Raw genomic sequence first — 26,462 nt, forward strand, 5'->3', positions numbered from 1 at the left:
CCTAGAAACACTACAGCTTTGTAATCATCTATAGTACCTGGCGTAGGTCTAGGGGCCTTACTACTTAGAGTGTGAGAATCCTAGCAAGATGCCTAGACTTCCTGTGCTGTTGCCCAAAGGCAGTTATAACCAGCTGAGAGCATCTAATCTACCAGGCCAAGTCTTGTTGGTGGGAACACAGAGGCCAAGCCCTTGAGAAGTTCCTGAGGAAGTCCAGCTCCATCCTCATGGCAATCTGCATTCTTTTAGGCGGGGTGTGTACGTTTTGTGTTCTGAGAATGGGGAAGAGCTTTTTGCCCTGTTAAAGACTGAGGTATAGAAGAAAACCTTGAGTTTTAACATAAAACAAAACTACATCTAAATAGAAGGAGGAAATCTAAAATTAAAGTGACAGCTTCCAGAAGGATTGGGGGAAACAGTACTTGAATTTCACTCCTTCAAATACTGGGTTAATCAAAGGAGGCTTTCACAGCATTGTACCTGTGTTGTCTCTTAGGCTGCATATTGTGACTGTGTGTTTGGAAGGGGGCAGAAACACCGCTGTAACAAGTCAACAAACTTGGTCATCTATCATGGTTGTTGTGTTTTTGAAGAAAGATTGAGGCCTTCTTATCTTTTGCTGATATGTTATGGATTACATCAGCCCAAGTCAAAGGTCGTCCCTTTGGAAGTAATTGGTCTTCCTGGTTGGTATAGGTGTGATCTCTTCAGGGACTAAATCTAGCATCATCACCATTATAAAGGCAGCCTACTAGTTAGTTCAGGTCATTGTGCTGGCACTTACTCTTATAGCAATCCTGCAGAGTCACGTGAGCAAGTGGAGAAAATATTAGAGCTTTAACAGTTGGTGTCAGAATTTTCTGAAAAAGAAAATTATGTTTATTGGGAAAATACTTTGATAGGTCTTCGGGGTAGAGACAGAGTCTGTGTCCCTAGGCTTGGTTGTTGGCCAGTGCTGGGGTTCAGAGGAGGGGGAAGCTGCTAGCACCATAGAAGTAAAACTCTGGAATGCTTGGCTTGAGTGCTCCATCTGGGGAAACTGGTGAGGAGGCAGTTTTGGGTCTGAAAGTCCTTCAGGCAGAGCAGAGAAAGCTCCTGAGAGCACCAAAGGCCAGAGTCTAAAGAGGTCATGAGAGAGTAAATTCCTGAGAATTTGCTTACATCTTAGGAAAACAGTGTTTCTCCTAGGCTAATTGGGGATTTAAAGCAGTCTTGTGAAAATAACAAGGGCAAGTGGCCCCTCGAAGGCATACAGATTATAATAGGTATTATTATTATTCCCATTTTACAGGTAGAAAAACTGTAAAACTGGAAGAAATGAACTTCCCCTCCAAATCTCACAGGGATTCAAATCCATGTCTCCTTCAAATACTGGATTTTTCTACCTAGCAGTACTATTTCTCCTGATTCCTGATGCCTTCCTTTCCTACAGGCTTCTTTGTTTAAACATTATAAGGTCAAGCATCTCAAACCTTGTGCCCATAGATAGGATTTTTGATGAGTAGACGGTTCTTTTCTGTTGAATGTGACTGAATGCTGGCACGTTGTAGTGCTGTGATGGTGGATGTCCCTCTGTACCTCCGTCTGGGACTTATCAGTCAGAGATCTCCCGTGACCTCACAAAAGCAGACTTTCTGCAGAGCTGCAAGAAAATGGGACTGCCCACTTGTTAGCAACTAATTCTGTTTCATGGTCCTAAATTGGCTTCCCTTTTTTGCTTCAAGCTCCAGAAATTTTGTTTCTTCATTACTTTTCTACCTTTGTTCTTCTGCTTGGATATCTCTTTGCTAAGCTCTTTGTGAGCCAGGACTCACCTTGCAAGCCCAAAGTACCCCTCCAAACTTAAAGCTGCCTCCCTGGTATTGTCTTCTAGAGGCAGAAGCCCTTCTCTTCTCTCCAGTGTATCTGTTTTTTAAATTCAGTTGCCAAAAGCATGATTAATAATAGATAGTTTTACCCTTAGTTAGAACTTGGCCCTTTCACCTATTGTTACAAACTAAAGTATGGGTGTAATTCCTTTTCACCTGTACTAGTAGCAGAGTCATACTGAGAGTATTGTGACCCTGTCCCCTTGACATCAGCAGTAGGCAGCTACACATTTTCTTATCTAGTTTTTGGTGTGAGGCATGTTTCTTGTCCTACAATTATTGGTATAGAGTAGATAACACTGAACCCCAGGAACGTGTTCTTTCTGGCTGTTGATGCTTCTGTAAGATGTCTTTGATGCTCAGGTGCTCTTCTTTTTCTGGTCGCTTTCCTTCCCCCTCACTACCCACCCACTCTTCTATTACTACAGTTTTAAAATAGAACATTCTTGACCACAGCTGTATATATAATAATCATCGCTCAATTGTGAAAGTGGGGTTGTTCCCCTCACATAGTATTCTTAAGCACATCAGCACCATCATCTGTGATGTCTGTTGTGTGTAGTTGTGGATTATTGGAGAACCCGAGTCCACAGAGTTCTCAGACTCCTCAGCAGGGACAGGGTGGCAGAGCTCCGTTCTACCAAACCGAATTCACAGGAGCCTGATTGGTTGAAAAACCAACCTGTCAAGAAAAGGCATCCTAAGTAGAAGTGGTATGGACTCCTATTTGGGGTCTGTTATTTAACATTAGATTAATGTGCCGTGAGTGTAACGTGCACACATCCATTTGATAGATGATGATCACTTTATTCTGTGGCTACTGAGATATTTCATTTTTCTCACATCTCTTTCCTCTCTCTCACTTTGTTTGGATCTCATCCTCAAGTCTGCTGCCTTTGTTCTCTACCCTATCTTCTTCTCATACATCAAACAACATCCTTTCAATTTTAAAGGACATTTCTTAAAATTCACTTCTGCAAGATCTCCCCAAATTAGGCAGAATGTTATTACCACAATTAGTAATAAAATTATATTATTCAGCAAAGTCAAATAGATAATTTTTTTCAACTCTGTGGGTAGAGCACTATCCGTTTTGTACAGCAGTTTACTTACACACATTATATGATTTTCTGCCATGAATCAAACCTAACTTGTGGATTCTCAAGAGCTGGGATCTAGGAGAAATTTCCTGTGTGTGTGTGTGTGTGTGTGTGTGTGTGTGTGTGTGTGATGTATTTTCTTTTTTTAAAGGTGTATTAATCTTAGGTGTGGATTATGTAACCTGTCATAGCTCTTTCCAGATAAACATAAGAAGATAAAAATATGGCCTTTATTATTTTGCACAGAGCTGGTAAATTTAAGAAAAATAACCTCCGTTAGATACCTTGAACGTCTTGAAAGAAGGATACTAAATACAAACAGAACTAAAATTTTAAGTATCTTTAGCTGTATAAAAGTTTTGTTTTGTTTTTTAACAGTTTGACATACTTTCTTAGTCCTTTCCCAAAATAGCAGTGATCCATCTAATCAAGAGAGAAAATACATGATTACATATTCTAGAGGTTTAGTCTGTACTTCTATATTTTTTATTAAATATCTTACTTGTTCTTCACTGGCTTTCTTTCTTTCTTTCTTTTTTTTTTTTTTTGTGGTATGCGGGCCTCTCCCATTGCTCCGGACGCGCAGGCTCAGTGGCCATGGCTCACGGGCCCACCCGCTCTGCGGCATGTGGGATCTTCCCGGACCAGGGCACGAACCTGTGTCCCCTGCATCGGCAGGCGGACTCTCAACCACTGCACCACCAGGGAAGCCCAACTGGCTTTCTTTTTGACTTGTCTAGTTTTAAAATGTTAAACTCCAGAACTTGATGATCCAGGCTTATTTTACACCTCACTTATCAATGACAAATAGTCTCATTTGAAAACAAAAATCAGTTTATTTGGAATTGTAAAGGATACCTACTAAAAGGGTATGTTATTATTTGACATGGTAATTGTGTATCAGTGACCCAGGGTCTTGTTCACCTTCCATGTGGCATGGATTGAGGCCCAGAATAGTTGAGATGACTTTCCACAGATTATTGCAAATATGCGGATCAGATTCCAGAGAGCCAATTCTTGGCCTCTTGTGGCTTAAACATCTTCATTGGTTGCTTACATTTTATTAGACAGCACAGCACTGCTCTGAAGTTTACATTTTAATATAATAAAACTCATTAACCAAATAATTAAAATGAAATCATTGAAATGAAGACAAAAAGAAAAAATAAAAAAGACATGGCATAGGAATCAAAGACCGTCACATACACACAACCACTTTATAAGTAAGTGTTTTCAGTTTTCACAATTCTCCCTAAAAGGCGTCTGTCCATTCTTACTCAGCTTCTAGCATCTTTTCAAATTCCTGTCGATCTGTAGATCAGAATATCTCTAATTACGGAGTATGGCTCTTGTAAAATGCTGCCTGGCTATCTGTTAAAAAAAGAGAGCGTGCAAACCCTGTTTGCTATAGGTAAGCTCTCAGTGAGCACCGACCGAGGTTTCTTCCTGAGAGCATTAAAGGGGGTCTATATGTGATACACGACAGCATTTTCATTCTCCCAGTGTTTTGTTTTCTCATGCCAGGTGGTAAAGTTGCTTGCCTTAAACCTGCTGAGTATTTTTTTTCCCTTTTTATGTTAAAAATAGAAAGAATATTTTTCCCTCTGGCTGAACATTTGGAATTGGTATGAATGCTTTCCCTGTGTCAGAACAGCTAGAAGAACAGAGTCCATTCAAGCCTGCATTTAACGTAGTGACCCACTGGCTTGCTTTGATGACCCGTGCCAGGTGCTGGAATTAATGATGGGTGCTTTGGAGAAAGGGTGTGTTATCCAACTTGCTGTTGGAGTTCAGCCTTGCCGGAAGTGCTAATGAGAATGATTTGTGAAGCAAAGAGCTGTTGACGTACTTACTCACTGGCAATTTGGTTTTTTCTTTTTTTTTTTTTTTTTTTTTTCGCGGTACGCGGGCCTCTCACTGTTGCGGCCTCTCCCGTTGCGGAGCACAGGCTCCGGACGCGCAGGCTCAGTGGCCATGGCTCACGGGCCCAGCCGCTCCGCGGCACGTGGGATCTTCCCAGACCGGGGCACGAACCCGTGTCCCCTGCATCGGCAGGCGGACTCTCAACCACTGCGCCACCAGGGAAGCCCGGTTTTTTCTTTATTGCCTATAAATTCATGGTGCATGGTAGATCCCTGTCATGCAGGGCATTGCACTTGGTTCTCCTTGAATTGGAGAATTGTCTTCACGATTGTTTCTTAAGCCCAGCTGGTTGATAAAGGAAACTGATTTCAGGTTGTGCTGATGTGCAAGCTGCTTTCATCAGTGACTTAAAGTGACTGCTTGTGGCAAACAGCGGAAGCTTTTAACCAATTAAGATTAGTTTAGGAAAGGATGTTAGGCTTTTGTTAAAATAGTAACTAATGGGCTGAAATGTGTTAAGAGGAACCTTGAAACAGCTTGGAGTCCCATTTAAAGGCAATAAAAGTATTTTGGTCCCCTCCCCCTTTCAAATTATAAGTGCAGGGCAAAAAGTATGCTTAGACAGAAAGAAGTGGCAAGTATAATTTGGTACACTTAGTCCTGTCTGTTTCCATGTCTACATAAAATTTTTTAAATGGCATACTAGTTTCTTTGGTCAGAAAAGGGAGTGAAGTTTGGTTCAGATATAGAACACAGTTTCAGCAGGGCTTGAGATTATTATCAATGTAGATGTCCTTGGACATAAATTAACTTTTTTTTTTTGCAGTTCCTTATGGACAGTTGCAGAAAAATCTTTAGTTAATAGTTATGATTAAAGACCCTGCTGTGGATTGAATTGTGTTCCCCCCCAAATTCATATACTAAAGCCCTGACCCCTCATGTGATGGTATTTTGAGATGGGGCCTTTGGGAGGTCATTAGGTTTAGATGAGGTCATGAGTGTGGAGCCCTCATGATGGGATTACTGCCCTTATAAAAAGAGACACCAGATTTTGCACTCTCCTCTTCTCTTTCTCGCTCTTTTTTTCCTCTGTGATGTGAAGGTGACTGTCTGCAAGCCAGGAAGAGAGCCCTCACCCAAACCTGACCATGCTGGCACCAGCTTCCAAACTGTGACAAAATAAATTTCTGTTGTTGAAGGCAGCTAGCCCATGATATTTTGTTATGTCAGCCTGAGCTGACTAATACAGGCTCATTTTCTTTTCCTTTGTCAGATTAAACTGCTGAAATCCTGTATTTTATCTCTTTATGTCTTTTAGTGGTAATGAGATGCAACTCTAACACTCAAGTTAGTCACTGTATTTCATTGGTAGGCCATTTGAGTCAGGAGCCATTTTTTATATGAGAACTATCTAACTATAATTCTCTTGCCCTTGGAATCTAGTAGTGTTTCCTTGGGGCACTGAGGATAAGATTTACTGTCTGAGCTTTTCAGCAGTTATTCTGTAAAAGAAACATCTAGTGTCTCCTTTCTGTCTGTGGTAAATCTCCACAAATCTCTCAGTTAAATTGCACTTATTTATTGACAGTTTTTAAATAGTTCATTGAAGTATAATTTTCTACTATAAAGTGTACTCATTCTAAGTGCAATTTAGTGATCCTTTATAGATGGGAAAGGTTATACAATCATCACCACAACCCAGTTAAAGAACTTTTCCTTCAACTCCAGAAAGTTCCCCGTGGCAGTGTGTAGTCAGTTCTTTTTTTCCCCACCACCACTTCAAGCAACTATTTTCTGTCTCGATAGCTTTGTCTTTTCTGGAAATTTTACGTAAATGGAATCACTCCATATGCAGTGTTTCACATCTGACTTCTTTTACTTAGCATAAGGTTTTTGAAGTTCGTCTGTGTTGTAGCATGTATCAATAATTGACTTCTTTTTGTGCTGAATAATATTCCTTTTTAATGAACATGCCACAGTTTATCCACTCGCCAATGAATGGATATTTGGATTCTTTCCAGTTTTTAGCTATTACAAATAATACTGCTGTGGACATTTGCATACAAGTCTTTGTATGTTTTCAGTTTTCTTGGGTGGGAGTGGAATTGCTGAACCATATGGGAAGTTTATGTCTAACTTTTTAAGAAATAGCCAAACTCTTTTCAAAAGTGGCGTACCGTTTTATATCCCCCCTGGCAGTGAATGAGGGTTCCACTTTCTCCACATCCTTGATAACATTGTATTGTCAGTCTTTTCATTTATAGCTATTTTAGTGTGAAGGTGTCAGTGTATCATTGTGCTTTTAGTTTGCAGTTTCTTAAAGACCGCTAATGATGCTGACCAGTTTGCATGTGCTTATTAGCCATTCATATATCTTCTATCTTGTTTATCATTTTTTTATTCTTCTACGGGCTGTCATATTGTTGTCATCTATAAGAAATCTTTGCCTAGGCCAAGTCACAAAGATTTTCTCCTGTGTTTTCTTTAGAAACTTTTAGGCCTATGATTCATTTTGAGTTGATTTTTGTAAATGAGTATTTGGTAAGTGTGTAGGTTCATTGTTTTTCAGAGGGATAACAAATTGTCCCAGAACCGTTTGTTGAAAAGACTGTCCTTTTCCCATCAAATTGCCTTGGCACCTTGTTGAAAATTATTTAACCATAAGGGTAAGAGTTTATTTCTGTAGTCTTCCAATTTAATTACATTGATCTCTGCCTGTCCTTCCTAATACATTGCTTTGTTTACTTTAGCTCTATAGTAAGTTTTGAAATACTGTATCATAAGTCTTCCAATTTTGTTCTTTTCTAAAATTGTTATGGCTAATCTAGGTCCTTCACATTTCCATTATAAATTTTAGGATCAGCTTTTTGATTTTTAGGGATTTTGATAGGGATTGACATTGAGTATATAAAATAATTAAGGAAGAATCTCCATCTTAACAATATTGAATTTCCTAATCCATGAACATGGATTCTTTTTCCGTTTATTTAAATCTTGTTTACTTTCTCTCCATAGTGTTTTATAGATTTTAGTGTACAAGACTTGCACTTTTTTTGTTAAATTTTTGCCAAGTGGTTTTTAATTTTTAATGCAATTGTGAATGAAAGTTTTAAAAATTTATTTTTGGACTGTCTTGCTAGTATATAGAAATATTGATTTTTGTATATTGCCTTATATCCTGCAGCCTTGTTAAACTTGTTTATTAGTTCTAGTTGTTTTTATATACTCCTTAGGATTTTCTACTTACGGGATCATATTGTCTGCAAATAAAGGCAGTTTTACTTCTTTCTTTCTAACTTGTATGCTTTTAATTTCTTTTTTTTCTCTTTTTAAAAATTTTACTGGCTGGAACATCCAGTACAGTGTTGGCTTTCAGACTTTCACCATTAGTATGATGTTAGTTCTGAGTTTTCTCAAATTGCCTTTATCATCTTGAAGAAGTTTTCTTCCATTCCTATGTGATTGAGAGTTTTTATTGTGAATGAATGTTGAGTTTTGTCAGATGATTATGTGGGTTTTATTCTTCTATTTATATGGTATACTATATTCATTGATTTTCAGTTGTTCCCAGCCTTGCATTACAGGGATAAATTCCAGTCAATCATGATAAATAATCCTTTTTGAATGTTTCTGAATTCATTTTGCTGATATTTTGGTAGGATTTTTGTGTATATATTCATGAGGGATACTTTTCTGTAGATTTCTTGTGATATCTTTGTCTGACTTTGGTATCAGGGGAATACAGGCCTCATAGAATGAGTTGAGAAGTATTCTTTCCTCCTCTTCAGAATTGGTATGATTTCTTCTTTAAACATTTGATAGAATTTGCCAGTGAAGCCTTCTGGACCTGGTTTCTTTGTGGGAAGCTTTTAAAAACTACTTCAGTCATTTTACTTATTATAGAGTTAGTCAGATTCTCTATTTCTTCTTGAGTCACTTACTGGTGGTAATTTGTGTCTTTATATGAATTTGTCCATTTCATCTAAGTTGTCTAATTTGTTGGCATAACATTGTTCATATTATTTTTCCCTTAAAATATTTTTAAGTTCTGTGGTTTATAATTATATGCCTGCTTTTATTCCTGATTTTGGTAATTTGTATCTTCTGTTTTTCTTGGTCAGTCTAAGTAAAGGTTTATGGGCTTTGTTCTCTTTTATAGAAGATCCTGACTTTTAGTTTTATTGATTTTCCTCCGTTATATTTTTTTAAAATTTCATTGATTTCTGCTCTGATCTTGATTATTCCCTTCCTTTTGCTTGCTTTGGATTTAATTTGCTTTTTTTCTGGTTTCTTATGGTGGAAGTTTAGATTACTGATTTGAAACTTCTTTTCTAACAAATGTATTTAAATCTATACATCTTCATCTAGCCAGTTCTTTAGCTTCACACCATGAATTGTGATAACGTGTTTTCATTTTCACTCAGTTAGAAATGCTTTCTAATTTCTTTTGTGATTACTTTGACCTTTGGATTATTTAGTACTGTGCTGGATTATTTAAGACTGTGTTGTTTAATTTCAAAATACTAGGAAATTCCCAAATTTATTTCTGTTGTTGATTTTTAATTTAATTCTGTTGTGACTGGAGAACATGTTTTGAATGGCTTCAGTCCTTTTAAATTTATTGAGACTTGTTTTATAGCTTAGCATATAGTCTGTTCTGACAAATGTTTCACATGCCCTTTAAAAGAATATGTATTCTGTTGTTGCTAGGTTGAGGGTTCTGTAAATGTCAATTTGGTCAGTCTGGATGATAGTTTTTTCAAATCTATATCTTTGTTGATTTTATATCTAGTTGTTCTCCATGATGTTTTGAGTATTGAAGGTTATTCACCTTGAGACCTTGTGGGCTATTAAAACCTTTATAATTTTTGCCTCACCTAGCTAAACAAAAATCTAGAAACCCAAGTGAATTTCTAGAGTACCAATAAAGAAAACATTGTCAGTTCAAGTAATAGAGTGTATTTTAAATAAAGGTCTTCAGGTATTGGAGTTAAAAAAAAAAAAACTTAGATGTATGTATCACAGGATTATGTTTGTGTTTCAGAATCCTCTGCTTCATGGGAGGAATTCATTTACATTAGTAAATGACAAGCTTACTCAGTACAGGAAAAACTGTGGAGATTTCAGGAACTTGTTAGCAAGGCTTAGTTCAGTGTTTAAAGATTGGGAAAATTCATAGGTTCATTGCTCCCTCCTTTCATTTGTTTCTTCTTTGATGCTCCTTTTCACAAGCATGGGTGTATTTTGTTTGATTCATTATTTGCCTAATACATAAGTTTGGATTATCCCAATTATCTCATAATTGTCCCATTTCTAATTACTCTTAGATGGACTATAATGAAGCCAGCAGGACTTATACATTGGAATTTTTTTTTTTTTTTTTTTTGTGGTACGCGGGCCTCTCACTGTTGTGGCCTCTCCCATTGCGGAGCGCAGGCTCAGCGGCCATGGCTCACGGGCCCAGCCGCTTCGCGGCATGTGGGATCTTCCCGGACTGGGGCACGAACCCGTGTCCCCTGCATCGGCAGGCAGACTCCCAACCACTGCGCCACCAGGGAAGCCCTGGAATTTTAAATGTATAGAATTACAGGGAAAGTTGAATCTACAAACTAATGATAAAATTTGCCTGCCACAAATCTGGTTCAAATTGGTAGTCTATCCTGAGGATGGTGGGTGAAATTAAATAATTTATAAGGTCCTTTTTCGTACTCTCCTTTAAGTATATGAGTAATAAACAGAAGGAAGTAGGTGGTAGAGAAAGAATAAAACAAAAAAGAAATAAAAGGATCAATGAAATAGAAGGGTCCTGAGTAACTGCCATCAGTAAATGTCAACCCATGAAAAATATCTTTCCATTTAGAACTCACTAAAAGTACAAATAATTGTTTATTGTTAACTTATGTAATAGTCTCTTATATGTTTCAAGATGACTTAATTGCTTCTTCGGCTTCTCATTAAAAAATAAATACATGCTCATTGGAAAAAAGTCAAATAGTAATTCAGTAGTACATAAAAAGGGGAACTCTCTTCATTCATTGTCCCCCTCTCTTCCAAACCCTCCTTATACCCACATTCTTTGTCTTGCTTTCTCTCACTTCATAGGAATAACCCTGTTAACCCCTATAAATGTTCTGTATCATAGTCAAGATGGTTAATTATTTTAGTGTATGGTAAATTGAGGTTATAGCCACAGGCAGTACCTTTTAGAGAACCTCCCATTCCTCATGGGATCAAGCATCTTGACCTAAGAGGGAAAAAAAAGAGCTTAACAAGATGGGATGGGGCTAATTCATACTTAGTAAGTGACAACAACAAAGATGCCTGCATATATAGTCATGATAATGTGGAAATGATATCCACACATACCTGCATACATCTTACATAGCCCATTACTCTTTGTCTGTGTATTTTCCCTTTCCATAGAGCTTTATTTTAACCATTTATGTCGCTATAAAATTAAGGTAAAGGGTGGCGATCAGAATTCTAGACTGTCCATTCCCCCAGTGATAGCCAGTACTGAATACACAGTGTATGGGCTTAAATTGAAGGAACACAAAAAGACATCTTCATGTCTTTTAGACATGAAGCTTTTAGAGGAGTAACTCAGTGAGGCCTTGATCATTTATTCATCCATTCAGCAAATGGATGTTGAATGCCTATTATGTGCTAGTCATTGTGGCAAGATACAGACAATAAACCAATAAAATCTATGTTCTAGGGCTGCTGTAACCAAACAAACTGGCTAGCTTAAAACAACAAAAGTTTATTTTCTCTCAGTTCTGAAGGTTAGAAGCCCAGAATGAAGGTGTGAACAGGGTTGGTTCTATCTAAGGACTTTTGAGGGAGAATCCATTCCATGGCCCTCTCCTAGCTTGTGGTGACAGCTGGCAATCCTTGGTGTTCCTTGGCTTGTAGATGCATCACTCCAGCCTCTGCCTCATCTTCAGTTGGAGTTCTGTGTGACTGTGTCCAAATTGACCTCTTCTTATATGGACATCAGTCATATTGGATTAGCTCCCCCCCCCCCACCGTTATGAACTCATCTTAAATTGATTACATCTGCAAGGACCCTATTTCCAAATAAGGTCACATTCTGAGGCTCTGGAACGAACTTGAATTTGGGGGGGGGGAACACTGTTCAACTCATGACAGCACTCTAGAGAAAACTTAAAACAGGATAGTAGGGTGGTGAATGCTGGGGTTGTAAGGGGCTTGTGATTTTATGTAGAGGATCAAGGAAGGCTTGTTGCTTGGTTATCATTTGAACAGAGAATTGAAGAAAGTGGAAGGTAGAGCCTGCTGGATATCTATGGGGAAAGCTTTGCAGACAAGAGGGAGCATTGCCAAGGAGCATCAGGGAAACCAGTGTGTCTGGAGGAAAGAAGCGGAGGTGAGATCAGAGAGGTATCTGGGGCACATATCACATAGGGCCTCCTAGACCTTCTGCTTTTACTCTGAGTGAAATGGGAAACTGCTAAAGAGTTCTAAGTAGAGGATGATGTGATTTTAAAGGCACTCTGGCTGCTGTGATGAGAGTGGGCAAGGGTGAAGTAGGCAGATGAGTTAGGAGGCTACTGCAGTGATCCAAGTGAGACAGAGAGGTAGTGATGGAGGTAGCGAGAAGTCAGACTCTTGATATATTTTGAAAGGAGACTTGGCAGGTTTTGCTGGCAGTTTGAAAATAGCATGTGACAGAAGGAAACAAGTCAAGGGTGACTGATAAGTTTTGGGGCCTGAGCAACTGGAAGGAATTGTCATTTACTGAGAAGGGAAAGACATTCTAACCAAGTTGGTTATATAGGTCTTCACTTCAGGAAAAAGTCCTGGGTTATAAGTATAAATCTGGGAGAAGTCATCATAGAGATGGTCTATAAAGACATGAGAATGGGCGAGATCCTTGAGTGGGGGAGAGGTGTGGGATCTAGGGCACAGGTGGAAGGGGGTAACTTAGATAGATGCACACACAGATAGTTCATCCAAGCCAGTAGGAAGGATGCAGAGTATGGGTATAGAAGCAGGTGAGTTGACCAGTTTGAGGAAGAATTCATGGAAGAGGCTGGCATGACCTGAGCCATAAAAGGCTGGATAGGAAAGGGCCCAGAGAAAGGTATCCCAAGTGAGGCAACAGCCAGTGATGGGGTGTCCTAGTGCTATGAGTGCTAATAGGACTTTCTCCAGAAATAAGGGATTTTTGTCACTGCTGTTATTTTGTCTCTTGAGTTTACTGTTGATGAGCATTTCTGACCACTTTGTACCATTTCTAAGTTTCTTCTAATTTCGAATCACTTTCTAATCCAGTTGTTTCATATCTGTATTTTTCTTTCCATCCTAAAAAACACTACTCTAATTTAGGCTTTCATTATTTTACCATTGGACAGTTATAGCATCCTATATTAATTACCCTCAAAGTTCTTCTTGTTCAGCTCATCCCGTATGTTGGTACAGATTTAGCTTCTTATAGCACAGATCTGATTATGGGTCAGCTCTTCTTAGTCACTCTCTGTTTCTTTGAAATTAGTCACCCAGCCAAGACTTTCCACAACCTTGTCCCATCCCACCATTCTAGACCCATATTTCTATAGGTCCCCTCTGTGCACCCTGTACTCAAACCAAACTGTACTCTTGCTAATACTCTTGGCTTTCTAGCTCTTCTGTATGTTTGCTCGTGATATTTCTTCCACAAAGAATGTCCATTCTTTTTTCTCACCCCCAAATTTCCCCTAAAGAGATTCTTGAGGTTTAAGAGCCAGTGTATGCTGGGTTACTAATGCCCAGTAGTAGTTTTATTGTAATATGATTCATTATCAAAGGTGCTGCTGCTGGTCTGCCATCAGTGGGACAAATAAAACCTCTATTTATTTTTATGCTTTCTGAGTACTGCCGGCTCGTAGTAATTTTTTTGTTTCCATTCCTGTCTTTAATAATAACGATTTTAATTTTTGAATTACAGCAGAACTAATCCTCAGGTTCTGTGTATTGATTTATAAATCTTAGTCTCATCGAAGAAGTAGAGAAAAATAACATCTCTGTATTTTGAACTCTAGAATATTATACAACTTTCTTCACAAAATCAGAAAAAGATTTTAAAAAAATGAAAGAAAAAAAATGAGGGCTCCTTGAGGAAAGATACAATATAAACACAGTACATCATTATTTACCAATTTTTAAGAAGATTTACTACATGGAATATGGTTTGAAAATTTCTGGTACTTGATATTTCCATTTAAGAATGAGTCAGATTCTTGAGGCATTGTAAAACACTGTGCGCTGCCTCCTCTCCATCATCCACAAAGCACATTCAGCTAGTGGCCGCCTGCTTCTCTCCTTGCTGAGGAGTCTGACTCATCACTCACTGCATCTCTTCAGCTGATCCATGAATTTCAGTTCCATTCAATTAACAACTTTTAATTGGATCCCATTGCCAGATTGGTCTGTTCCAGAGCATTTTCTCTTGGCTGCACTGTTTCTATGGCTACTTGGTTCCTTCTGCCAACTTCCTGTATTAGTTTGATGACATCCGCTCAGGTATGAAGCTAGACAGATACTATAAAATTACTACTGCACTATTAGTACAGTATTACTACAGTACTACTGTCATCTTGCGTTCTGCCTCCCTCCTACCACTCATCTAGAATGGGATCAAGTCTAGACGGTTAAGTTCTGAATTCTTCTGTATCACTTTAGCATTTAGTAAATTATCATATTTTAGTATGTTTCACCAAATTTTAGAATTTGTTTTAGGACCTTAGAAAATTATGGAAAAAGAAAATCATGGAGATGCTCTTTCTCTGCCCTCTCCACTCCCCACTCCCAACCTCAATGCATACTGCCAAGCATATAGCATGTGTACATTACATAAATGAGCTTAAAAAATCACTTCCTCATTTGATGAAAAGAACTTCCTTTAGTTTCTTTCTTATGTTAGCATCATGTCCCAGTTTTGCTCTACTTTAAGTGCACTCCTTTCTGGAAATGGAGGAATTAGTTAGACTAAAGAGTAGATGTCCCTTGTTCTTTAGTTAACTGCTATATGCCCTGTAAATATGAACTAATAACCTTCAGGTTTTATGGGACATATTCAGTGGGTCTTTAATAGTTAAATTGAGTGTTTTTAGTAAAAAAATTAAAGACCGTAGAATGCCATGAAACCCACCCATTGGCCAGCAAAGTTAAAAATTTCCAGCTGACTTGGGAACAGGTCTGGTCTTACACCCAAGTTATTTAAGATGAGAAATATTATTCATCCAGAATGAAAAAGACTTGTCATAATGTTCCCTACATGAACTCATCTGGAAGCCGGTGGGCTGAACCAGATGCCATTTTTTTAGGTTCTCATTAGCTTACACTATCACCATTTTTTCTAGAGTGAGCTAAGACCAAGAGACCTTCAAAATCTTCCTGTGGCTACACAGTAGGACTCCAAAAATAAAACGAGAGATCTCATAGTCTGCAGGATTGGAGTCTAACAATAAAGGTTTTGCATTTACTCTGCTCCTGTACCTGGGGTTTTAATTTAACACATCAATGAAAAGTTAGCATTTAAAAAGGGGGGAAAACACCCAGCAGAACTTACTTTTATTAGTGCAATTTGTAAGAAGTGACTGCATTTAATGAGAAAATCGTTAAGCATGGAAAAAATGGGCTGTGACTAAACTTATGGAGCTTAAACGTTGAGGTTTTAATTGAGTTTTTTAGTTATTGGTAAGAAAAATAATAATAAAGACAACCAGGGCTGTATCTGTACTGTTGAAGTGGTCAGTGCTCTATATATGTTCGTGCAGTTTCCTGTGCTACTGATCATGCATAATATTACTGCTGTGGTATTCTCTGTCATATCTACTGACTTTTTCTGTTCTTAAAAGGGGGGCAGGCGACTTCTTCTGCCTGCTAGATTAGGAAGTCTGGGGCAAAGAATCTAGCACAACAGTTTCTAAAAGGGAGAAGGGTGGGGCAGAGGCAAAGTGCAGGACAGAGCTGTGTCTGCTCCACAGTCTACCTGCTTAAAAATAAGACAACAGGGCTTCCCTGGTGGCGCAGTGGTTGAGAATCCACCTGCCGGTGCAGGGGACGCGGGTTCATGCCCCGGTCCGGGAAGATCCCACATGCTGTGGAGCAGCTGGGCCCGTGAGCCATGGCCGCTGAGCCTGCGCGTGCGGAGTCTGCGCTCCGCAATGGGAGAGGCCACAACAGTGAGAGGCCCACGTAACAAAAAAAAAAAAAAAAAAAGACAACAATTAAATGTCACTTTCAGGTTCATAAAGCTTATACTTTTTCCCTAGTTCTCAGTTTCTTTTGTTGCCACCAGTGATTTATTTTTCCCCAGTAAGCAGATTTCATTAAAGACTGTAACACTAAAAACGAGAATAACACCAGACCAAGGAGCACAGACATTCAGGACAAATTCTTGGTATCTTAGATCCAAACTCTTTTGGAAGTAGAAGCAGAAAGGGTATTTAAGAAATAAATCAACATAAAATGTCATTTAAAGGGAAAATATTTAGAATACTTGTTTTTGTACTTCTATTTTCAGAAGCGTATTTGCTCCTGAAAGGACATGAATACCACGGGAAGGATTCAGTCACTTCTAGTTACTCAGGTTTATCAGCATGGTCCACACAGTTGTGTGGAGCCTGTCGGCTGTGTTTCACCATAAACCTGAAGGAAAGGGAAGTGTATGTAGCTCACCCTTCCCCTGTGTGCACCAGGTCTGTGGGGAGGACTGGGGTAGGTCCAGCCCCTGTGGGTTGCATTTTCCAGGCTCCCACAACTACTAGCTTCCTACTGGGTTCAGCCAGTGTGAGAGATTGGTGGGAAGTAAGGAAGGAGGGAGAAGCCAGCATATTTCTCTCTTTCCTTTACCGAGTAGGGCAGCAGTTCCAAGTCCTCCATGGTTTGGGCTCCCATAGGACAGGCCCCTGAGCATCAGTTATACCCCCTCTCATTTCTTTGCTGCTCTGTTCTTTTTTTCCTCCACAGTGCCAGGGGTGCTAGGAGCTTCTTGCTGTTCCTAATCTCTGGGTTATAGCACCCATTCTCAGTTGGCTTAATAGTTCTTTATCACCTGTGTAACAGTTGCCTGTATTAAATTTCCTGGTTAAATATTCAGTGATTTCTGTTCTTCTGGTTGGACCCTGGCCAATAATACACAAAGCCTCTAACCACAATGGCCAATTTATATCCTATAGTAAAGAGACACAAGGAAGCTTCTTTGTGACAGATTTCTGTTTCTTTAACCTGTGTTAAAACACAGACTTGTTTTCTTACCAGGCAGGTGTTTCTTGTTAAGTTTTTGCTTTAAAACAGTGATTGTAATTTACACGTGGATTTGATTGGCGGCAGACTGGACTACTTGCTTAGATTTTTATTTGCTGCTGGTATAGACGTTATTCCTTTTAATTCTCTTAATGACTGACCTGATCATATACTTATTTGATTTAAATGCTTGATCTTTATTGTCACCTTATTTTGTTTTATAAAGATGCCATTGACTTTGTAAACTGTTCGACATTTAAAAATGATTTAACTGCTGACATCTGCAAAATGTGCACCTCTTCAATAAATAAAATTCTCATAAGTCATTGACTGAGATCATGAGAAGAATTAAACTGGGAAACATCCTGAATGATGCCTGGCCTTAGCAAAGTCATTTGAGATGGTTTTCCAGTCCTTTATATATAATGTGTGACAGTTGAATGAACCTACTGCTCTTTTGACTCTACAATGGAGGGAAAAAACCCACAATAAATGACTTCCTTTCACTTTGTTGGAAACATCTTTGCAGAGAACAGAGGGAGTAAGTAAATGTAAAGTCAGAGGCCAACAAGCACATGGCCCCAGATGTTTGTGACTGCAGCAAGAAGGGAGATGACTCATATTGTAGGACTTTGGAAGGTGTTGAATGTTTTCTCTAAAGAGATTAAACAAGGAAACACTGCCATTTTCCTCTTGCATAACACTTCTGAATCTTGATAACGTTTTAATATAACATTAAAGTATTATTGTGTTGACTCATTTTATGTATCAACAATCTGTACTCCTGTCAGATGCTGGGTTAATATATAATGTCCCTATTATAAATCTCAAAATCCAGAACACAAACTTTTTTTTTTTTTTTTTTTTTTTCCGGTGTGCGGGCCTCTCACTGTTGTGGCCTCTCCCGTTGCGGAGCACAGGCTCCGGACGCGCAGGCTCAGCGGCCATGGCTCACGGGCCCAGCCGCTCAGCGGCATGTGGGATCTTCCCGGACCGGGGCACGAACCCGCGTCCCCTGCATCAGCAGGCGGACTCTCAACCACTGCGCCACCAGGGAAGCCCCAAACGAAAACTTTTGAAATCCAGAATAGACATCTTGTTTTTGAAAACTTCTTGAGATAACTGACAGCCTTTGCCTGACCTGGTATCCTAAGATGGATGGCCTTTCCAATGGCCATTTTTTATTTTATCTGCTAATGAGTATTACTGAGCCTCTGACTAATTCTGAAAAGCATTGTGGTGAATTATAATTAGGGCTGTGATTTACTGAGTATGAACACTGACAAGCCATTCCTTAGCCCTATAATTGATGTAGAAGTAGAGAAAAGCATCCTGATGATCAGCATTTCCTGGATGAGGAGTAGGGAAAAGGGGGAGTCAAAGTAGATTATTTTTTTAGCCATTTCTGCATTTCACTTTTATTAAAAATGGCAGGGAAATGCCACCAAAGTTTGGATGAGAGGTCCCTTATCCACATCCCATTCTGATATTCAGTATATGAAAGCATCATCCATCACATCTATTCACTGGTGTTAAATGATTCATTATAGTCAGTGAACCACAAAATAGTCTAGGTAGAGGGACAGAATTCAGAATTATGGGCCAGATGCACAGGCCATGTAACTGAGTATTCCTAGAAGGGCAAAATCTGGTTCTGTGTATTCATTGGATTTATTAGAAGTTTGGATATGTTTGTCTAGTACCTGCATTCCTGAACCTTCTGGTGGAAAGAACAGAGCAGTCTAACATGTAAATAAGAAAACTAAATCCAGATAGGCCTGCAAATACATAAGGACTTCATTCTTAAATGGAAACTGGGTATTGAGACTCCTACTTCTTTTCTTTGTATCTTTTCTTTTCCATACTGTTATTGCACATGGATTATTGGCTTTGCACTTGCTTTATTTTAGTTTCTTTTGAATATTTTTTTCTATAAGATGGCAAGTGTGTATGTGTGTGTGTGTGTATTTCATCATATTTCAAGATAAAAATGGGTCTGGAAGCTGTGTTTTTTGCAAAGCAATTCAGCAGTCTCTAGTTGTTTCATGGGTTTCTGGGTGTAAGGACACTAAGTTTCAGTCCTTAATCTTTTGTGCTCATTATACTCTTTTCCTTGCAGAATTTGTATAATAATTATACATAATAGTATTTATGTAATACTTTATAACACAGTAGGCAATTCTCCTCTTCAAATGATTTCTTCTCTCAGTATCTGTTGCCTTACCCTCCTTTTTCCTGTCTCCTTGACCATTCCTTCTTGGCCTACTTTGTCAGCTCCCTTGCCTCTGTACAACCTCTAAACGCTGCAGTTCCTAAAAGGCTTGTTCTTGAACCCTTTTTTTCCTACACTTTCTATCCTGCCACAGGCCCCTTGCACACATCGTTCATCCTCCTTGGAACTCCCTTTCCTCCCACCTCTCCTACCTCTCCTGTCTAATTCTTCCTCCTCCTTTTTCTTCTCTACTCCTGTCCATGGACTCCATGTGCTGGACCATGCGTTTTTCTCCAGATATACCCTGTGCTTTCCCACCTCTCTTCTTTTTTTAAAAAAAAATTATTTATTTTATTTATTTTTGGCTGTGTTGAGTCTTCATTGCTGTGTGCAGGCTTTCTCTAGTTACAGTGAGCAGGGACTACTCTTCTTTGTGGTGTGCGGGCTTCTCACGGTGGTGGCTTCTCTTATTGCGGAGCCTAAGCTCTAGGTGCACAGGCTTCAGTAGTAGTGGCTCATGGGCTCTAGAGCACAGGCTCAGAGGTTGTGGTGCACGGGCTTAGTTGCTCTGTGGCACATGGGATCTTCCCGGACCAGGGCTCGAACCCGTGTCCCCTGCATTGGCAGGCGGATTCTCAACCACTGTGCCACCAGGGAAGCCCCCACCTCTCTTCTTTATACTTTTTGCTCACTCTGTTTTTTTTGCTGTCTGATAGCCAAATTCTGTTTTTCATTGCCCAGCAAAAATGCCATGTTAATTCATGAAGCTTTCTTATAATCACCAAAGATTTTTTAAAATTCAGACTAGTTAATATATTTCCATACCACTCACATCCCTCTTCACATTTACCTCCTGTTACTATTTTTGTGTATATGTATTATATCCTCTGTTAAACTGTAAACTTCCCAAGGGTAAGGATCTTATCTTCAACTTAATTGTATCTCCTATAGAATGTAACATAGCATTTTATACGTAGCAGTTACACAGTAAATATGTACTAGGCTAAATTAAAATAATCACTAAATCAAGCAAAGAGAAATATTTACATTATAGCTTGCTGAGATTCCTTATTCACATTTCAGAAGAAATGAGAAACTTGGCATCTCCGGGATTACTTCCCTTGGCCTGTAAAGGCTCTTATTTGTGCACAGTTATGAAACACTGAGTGAACTTCATATCAGACTGTCTGAGAAAGCAGACTGCTTGAGTAGTATAGGAAATATTAAACATCTCTGTTACTTCACCTTTCCAGCCTAAAAAAGAGAGATAGCTTCTGTTGCTTTGAGTTTCTTGTTGATGGTTTTCTGCTCTGCTTACTAATCAGGGTTCTGTTATTTACCTTGTTTAAAAAGACCCATCCAAACATTCCTTCTCTCCTTTGAATTGTAGTTGGATATTAATTCACTGCTGCAGGATACATTGGTAAAGATTTCTGAAATTGCAAGGAAGTGTTTCTTTAATCCCTCAAGTTGGTTAAGTACTTTATTGTAATAGAGATCATAATCTCCTAGTTGGTAGAAAAGATGAAATGGTTACTGGGGATATTTTCTCTTGCTGCAAAATTATTATATTAGGAAACACTTTGTCCAGATTTGTAATCCTTTTCACATGCTGCAGGATCCTTAGGAACTAAGTTGATGGCACCGCATTTCATGTCTTTCATAAATCATTGAGCAATGCTCAGGTCACTGTGATTCAGTTCGTGTGGCCTTGAGCCTTTATAGACAAGCCTTGAAAGTAGTTTTCATTAGTACTGCATGCACACACATTCATAACTATGAGAATGCTTGGATGAGGCCATGACGATGGCAGACCTGCAGTCTTACAATATCTTGACCATTCGGCACAAACTGCTGAACAGCCCCCTAGCAAGCAGTTTCAGGGGACAAGTGAGAGGAGCCTTTAGGCCATGACTGTGCACATCTCCTTGGTTTGTTCCTCCACACAGATCGTAAGTGTCCATGTTGATCTGCTCAGCAACTTAAGTTCCCTGATGACTTTATGCTTTTATTTTCCTCTGCTTTTTTTTTTTTTTTATGAAGAATGTTTGTTTTTTTGTTTATGAGGTAGTCTCAAGTTGCACCCCACCTTGGAAACTATAACATGCTTAACGCATTTCCTCTTCCTGTAGCACTTATGATGTTGCTTGCTGACCATTATCGTTAAGTATTCATGGCTTTGTAGAGTGCTGAGTAACTTAGAGACTATTCAGATTCAGCTAAGGGCAGAAGATATGTAGCAATGATTTTCCATTCTAAAAGGATTTTATGAAATTAAGATGAGAGCTGGTCTTTTCCAATTTGACCTGTGATTGGAAGAAGATGGAGTGTCCCTGGCTCATTATTTTTCATTGTGTGACACTGTTTGACCTTTATCCTGAGTGGAATTAGGGGAGGGAATAGAAGATCTATTTTCTATGACTGTATCAGGAAAGGCAGTTTTGAAATACCCAAATGACCCCTGAATTGGCGCGGGGGGCGGGGGATAAAAAGCAGCAACAGCTTAGTGTTTGAAATTCCAAAAGGAACATTTAACTATAATTCTAGGCATTTTAGAGATTTTATTTCTTGTCAAATGTCAATAGGTATTATGCAGACTTTCTAAATGTAGACTTTTGAAGTCAGCATTTTGCATCGCATCTTTCCTTCCCATCCACCCCCTTACAAGAAAAATGGCTTTCCTGCATATGGACCACTAGGCTTTTGATCCATAACACATACTTAAAAGCACACAAGAGCATACATTCTCTCTAACAAGCATCACTCAAATCAAGGAAAATAAATTTATTGTCTTATGTTCTAGCAAGTCACCAGTTAATAAATCACATTGAGCAGTTTTTGGATACTAACGAAACACTGTATTTTATGAAGAGCATGGACTGTATCAGAGTCTTCCGGGAAGAAGCCATTCAGGTAATGCTATCCTGTGTCCTCTTCCTAACCAGCTGGTCACCATCACAGGGGGGAGACATACAGCACCCCACAAATAAGCCTGAGCTTTGGAAATACTCATCCTTACTGTGAAGAGCAGCATATGCCAAGGAAATAGAAATGACTAACTCATTTTGCTATTGGTGTCATTTCTGAGGAGGAATAAAGATGTGTGGGTGAGTGGGATCTTTTATCCCTGGGAGTTAGCTTTTTATTACACTCTATAGCCCTGGCTTTATGATTTCTATTTCGGGAGCCAGTGAAATTTCTATTGTATTCTATTTGGCTAACTATTTTAGGGAAATGGATGGAAAAAAATATAGTTGTGTAATTATTGAGTAGGATTTGATGAAGACAAAAGTAGAGATCTGAATGCCAGGAAAAAAAGAACACTGAAAATTAATAACTCAGCACCCCTGTCCCACCTTTTGTGGGGTTTTCTGTTTGTTTTAGTAGGAATATTAGAAAACGCATCTAAAAATCTTCCAAATTATTTCTAGACTTTTATACATAAACTCTAGACGAGCATGAGCAAGTTGAAATTAGAAAGTATATTTTTAAAGTAGGCACGGTTGTAGTGTACATTAGTTTGTATGTGGGTGCTTATTACATATTGGCTGAGTAAATGAACAAATTACTTCTTGAATTGTGTAGGTAGTTACAAAGAATGCTAAGAAAATGAGAAAATTGTTCAAATTAGAATGGGATAAAAGATTCAGAGGTAGATAATCCAAATGCCCTACAGATTAAAAACCAAAATTTTGGCAAAGTAGAGTCAGTATAAGACAAAGGATGACTCAGTCAGGTGGAGAAAGATTTGCTTAGGTGAAAAGGTAGTGAAAATGGTTTTTTAGCACCCCTACCCCGTGCCCCCCTCCCCCCACGGCTGGATGGAGTATCTGATAACACTTCTGTGCACTGCTGCCACCACATGTCCTTTAGAGTACCAGGTCATTGGATTCCAAAAAAGAGAGAGAAGGAGATGGAAGAGGATCCAAAGAGACTTTAGAGACCTATCAGTCAATCTTAATGACCTTTTTAAACTAAAAATGTAAAAAGAAAGTAAGTTGGGAAAATGTGACTAGTTATTTGCTCCTGTTATTAATTTTTTTGTGAATATTTTAATAAGTCTCTATATTTTAGATATCGCATACTGAAATATTTATAGGTGAGCTAATGTGATTGAAATTTGCTTCAAAACAATCCAAGGGTTGTGGGAGAAGGTGAGGGTATAGATGAAACAAGATTGGCTGACTTAACAGTTAATGGAAGCTGGGTGATGGGTACACAAGCATCCCACTAAATTACTCTGTCTTTGTTAGACTTTGTCTATATTAAAGCTTAAAAAACAAAGTACCAGGCCACCGAAAAACCTGTGTGGCCATGGAAATTTCTGTGCCTTCAACAGATGGGAAGATTTCTGGCTCCCAGCAAATGAAGGTGAAATTTGAAATGCCAGTTTCCCATTTACCAAAGAACATTTTATGTATTTTTAATAAATATGGTGGATTCTTGTATACGTACTGCTTTGGTCTGGGGATGAATTATGTTTCTGTATGAGCTCTGACCTGCCACCTCCTCTACCTCCACATGCTACCACAGTTTTCAGAAGAGCAGCACTTTAACAGTTTCCTGAAAGCCCTTCGAGAGAAAGTGGAAGTTAAACAATTAAATCATTTCTGGGAAATTGTCATCCAGGGTAAGGTGTCATTTGTCTTTTTATCCAAGTATTTATGCAATTTTTTTCTAAGTATAAATTCTAAATAGAAATTATATTGTGTGATGTGTTATGTGAGGACCTGATAACTTTCCATGTGGATTTTTCCATGTGGTTTTGGGAAACGCTCAGGATTCAGTGAACTAAAAATTTTGCTTAATAAGCATAAATACAAAGTGATAAATAATAAGTAAACATATAAGTCCCATCTTAAACTCATTGTGCAGCATGACCCTTTCAGAGATTACACCTTTCTGTTTGATGAGTGAAGAAGCTGTGCAGGCAGACATTGCCCCCTTTCTCCGATTCTTAGACCTGTCAGTCCTGCTGGATCCACAGCACTTTCACCGACCTCCCCCACATTTTCCCCTCCTCTGCCTTTCATTGCCGTGTTCTTTGGCTTTCCATGTCAGCTGACCAGCATCTTCATGCACCAAAGCCATTCAGTTCCTCACTTACTCATAGTGACCAATGCAAATTAATCGTAAAAGAGGGCAAATCTTTCAATTTTAGGCTTGATGTTTGATTTCCGTCATGTCCTTTGCACATTTTCTTTAACCTGACTTGATTTTCTTTCAGAACCAAAATATAAGATATTACCTATTAAAAGTACATATTATGAAAACAATGATGTTGCAAAGTATGAAACTTAGTACTTGAAGTAGAGCCCCCCAAATTAGTTTCAACCTGTCTTTCTATGCAAATTCTGTATAAAAGGAGTTGCATTCCTATCTATCCAGCTTCTAACAGGCAGCTTTTCATCACTCAGGCAACCATTTCTCTGACAGTTAATTTTTCAGCCCTTTAACTTCTACACTGGGGAGCAAAAGCTATTAGAATAGGTGGTGAGTGGGGCTTATTCAAATCGCTTTTGTGTCTCTGCTGCCGACCCAGTAGATGAAAGAGATTGGTTTTGGTATTTATTGAATGCCTCTAGCATATTGCTTGCTGAAAAGATACTTGCAGGACACACGCAAGATACATATCTTCTAAGAGCCTGTAACCTATTGAGAGAATACACATGACCTGTGCCATTTCTAGGTGCAAATGGATGTTAAATGCATGTGCTTTTCTGAAAGCGTTTCATGCATCAGCCATTTGAAGCAGAAGAAAATCTTAGGAAGAAGAGAAAACTAAAGGGTAAATTTTCTATCTTTGATTTGCTCTCACTGAGCTAAACTAGATGTACTGTGCTAAATGATAGACAAGGCCATTCATTGTAAGAGCATGTTTCCTCCTGACCGTAGCTCTCTTGCCATTCCATCAATAGCCAGTAACACTACTAGAAGTCAAAATGTCTGCAGATTCCCATATTTGGTACCTCATGGGTTTGGACCAAAGTATAGTCATTCAAGTTTCATTTATTTACTGAGCTCCTGCTATGTACTATATTGAGGGGAATATAAAGATGAATAAAGCATAGTCCCTGCCCTAGAGAAAAGTGTAATCTGTTAGGAGGGATAAAATATGTACGAATAGTTACACAGGATACGATATGATGAGAGCCATTTCAAAGGGATAAACAAACTGATCTGAGAATTCTAAAGGGGAGAGTCAATCAAGAAAGACTGCACACAGCCAGTAGCATTTGTGATGTGCCCTTCATTTTATATAAGCAAAAATAGGAGAAAGGGTAATGTAAGATGGGAGGAGCGATGTGAGTTGACTGCCTTTAGTAAAGTTTTATATTTCTTATAGAGAAGAGCACCTTTATATTTCTAAAAATCTCCAGTGCAAAGATGGGAGGAGGTGTGGTGGAAAAGAAGGTGGGATTGGGATTGATTCTTTGTACTTGACTTGTACTCTGTGAATTACTTTCTAGATGGAATTACTCTGATCACCAAAGATGAAGCCTCTGGAAGCTCTGTTACTGCTGAGGAAGCCAAAAAGGTATTGAGGGGTAGCTCCCTGTCTTTAGATGAATTATTGCAGTGGATATTATTTTCTTGATGCCCATTCTTTCTTTTTAGTTTTTAAAAATTTCATTTATTTATTTATTTTTGGCTGCGTTGGGTCTTCGTTGCTGCGTGCAGGCTTTCTCTAGTTGCAGCGAGCAGGGGCTACTCTTTGTTGCAGAGCACGGGCTCTAGGTGTGTGGGCTCAGTAGTTGTGGCTCGCAGGCTCTAGAGCTCAGGCTCAGTGGTTGTGGCACACGGGCTTAGTTGCTCCGCGGCATGTGGGATCTTCCCGGACCAGGGATTGAACCCTTGTCCCCTTCATTGGCAGGTGGATTCTTAACCACTGCGCCACCAGGGAAGCCCGATGCCTATTCTTTCTTGAAGTAAAATTCTAAGGGTAACTAGATTAGTGTTTCTAAAACTCAGTACCTCTAGAGTTCCTGGTCCATAGTGTACACCACGCTTAGCCTAGACCCTGGTTAAGGCTAGGAAATCTGTCCAGCCCAGTGATTCCCACCCAGGCCACCCGTTAGTCACCTGGGGAGCTATTTAAAAAGAAAAAATACTGATGACAGGTACCTCTGTCTCTCCCCTGAGGTTCTGTTGGACTGAGGTGGGTTT

At 39.0% G+C, this 26,462-nt stretch overlaps 1 protein-coding gene across 2 annotated transcripts in view; it reads left to right on the forward strand.

Moving 5' to 3' along the window:
• The window catches only part of XRCC5 (X-ray repair cross complementing 5), a 100,641-nt gene that overhangs the window by 57,491 nt on the left and 16,688 nt on the right, over positions 1 to 26,462 (forward strand). For both annotated transcript variants that reach the window (XM_059052792.2, XM_067026830.1), the window contains exons 17-19: positions 22,099 to 22,208; positions 23,829 to 23,925; positions 25,766 to 25,833. In XM_059052792.2, coding sequence (XP_058908775.1) covers positions 22,099 to 22,208; positions 23,829 to 23,925; positions 25,766 to 25,833 — 275 coding nt within the window. The remainder of the gene's footprint in view (positions 1 to 22,098; positions 22,209 to 23,828; positions 23,926 to 25,765; positions 25,834 to 26,462) is intronic.

The sequence above is a fragment of the Kogia breviceps genome, chromosome 2 (assembly GCF_026419965.1).
Source record: "Kogia breviceps isolate mKogBre1 chromosome 2, mKogBre1 haplotype 1, whole genome shotgun sequence".
NCBI lineage: Eukaryota > Metazoa > Chordata > Mammalia > Artiodactyla > Physeteridae > Kogia > Kogia breviceps.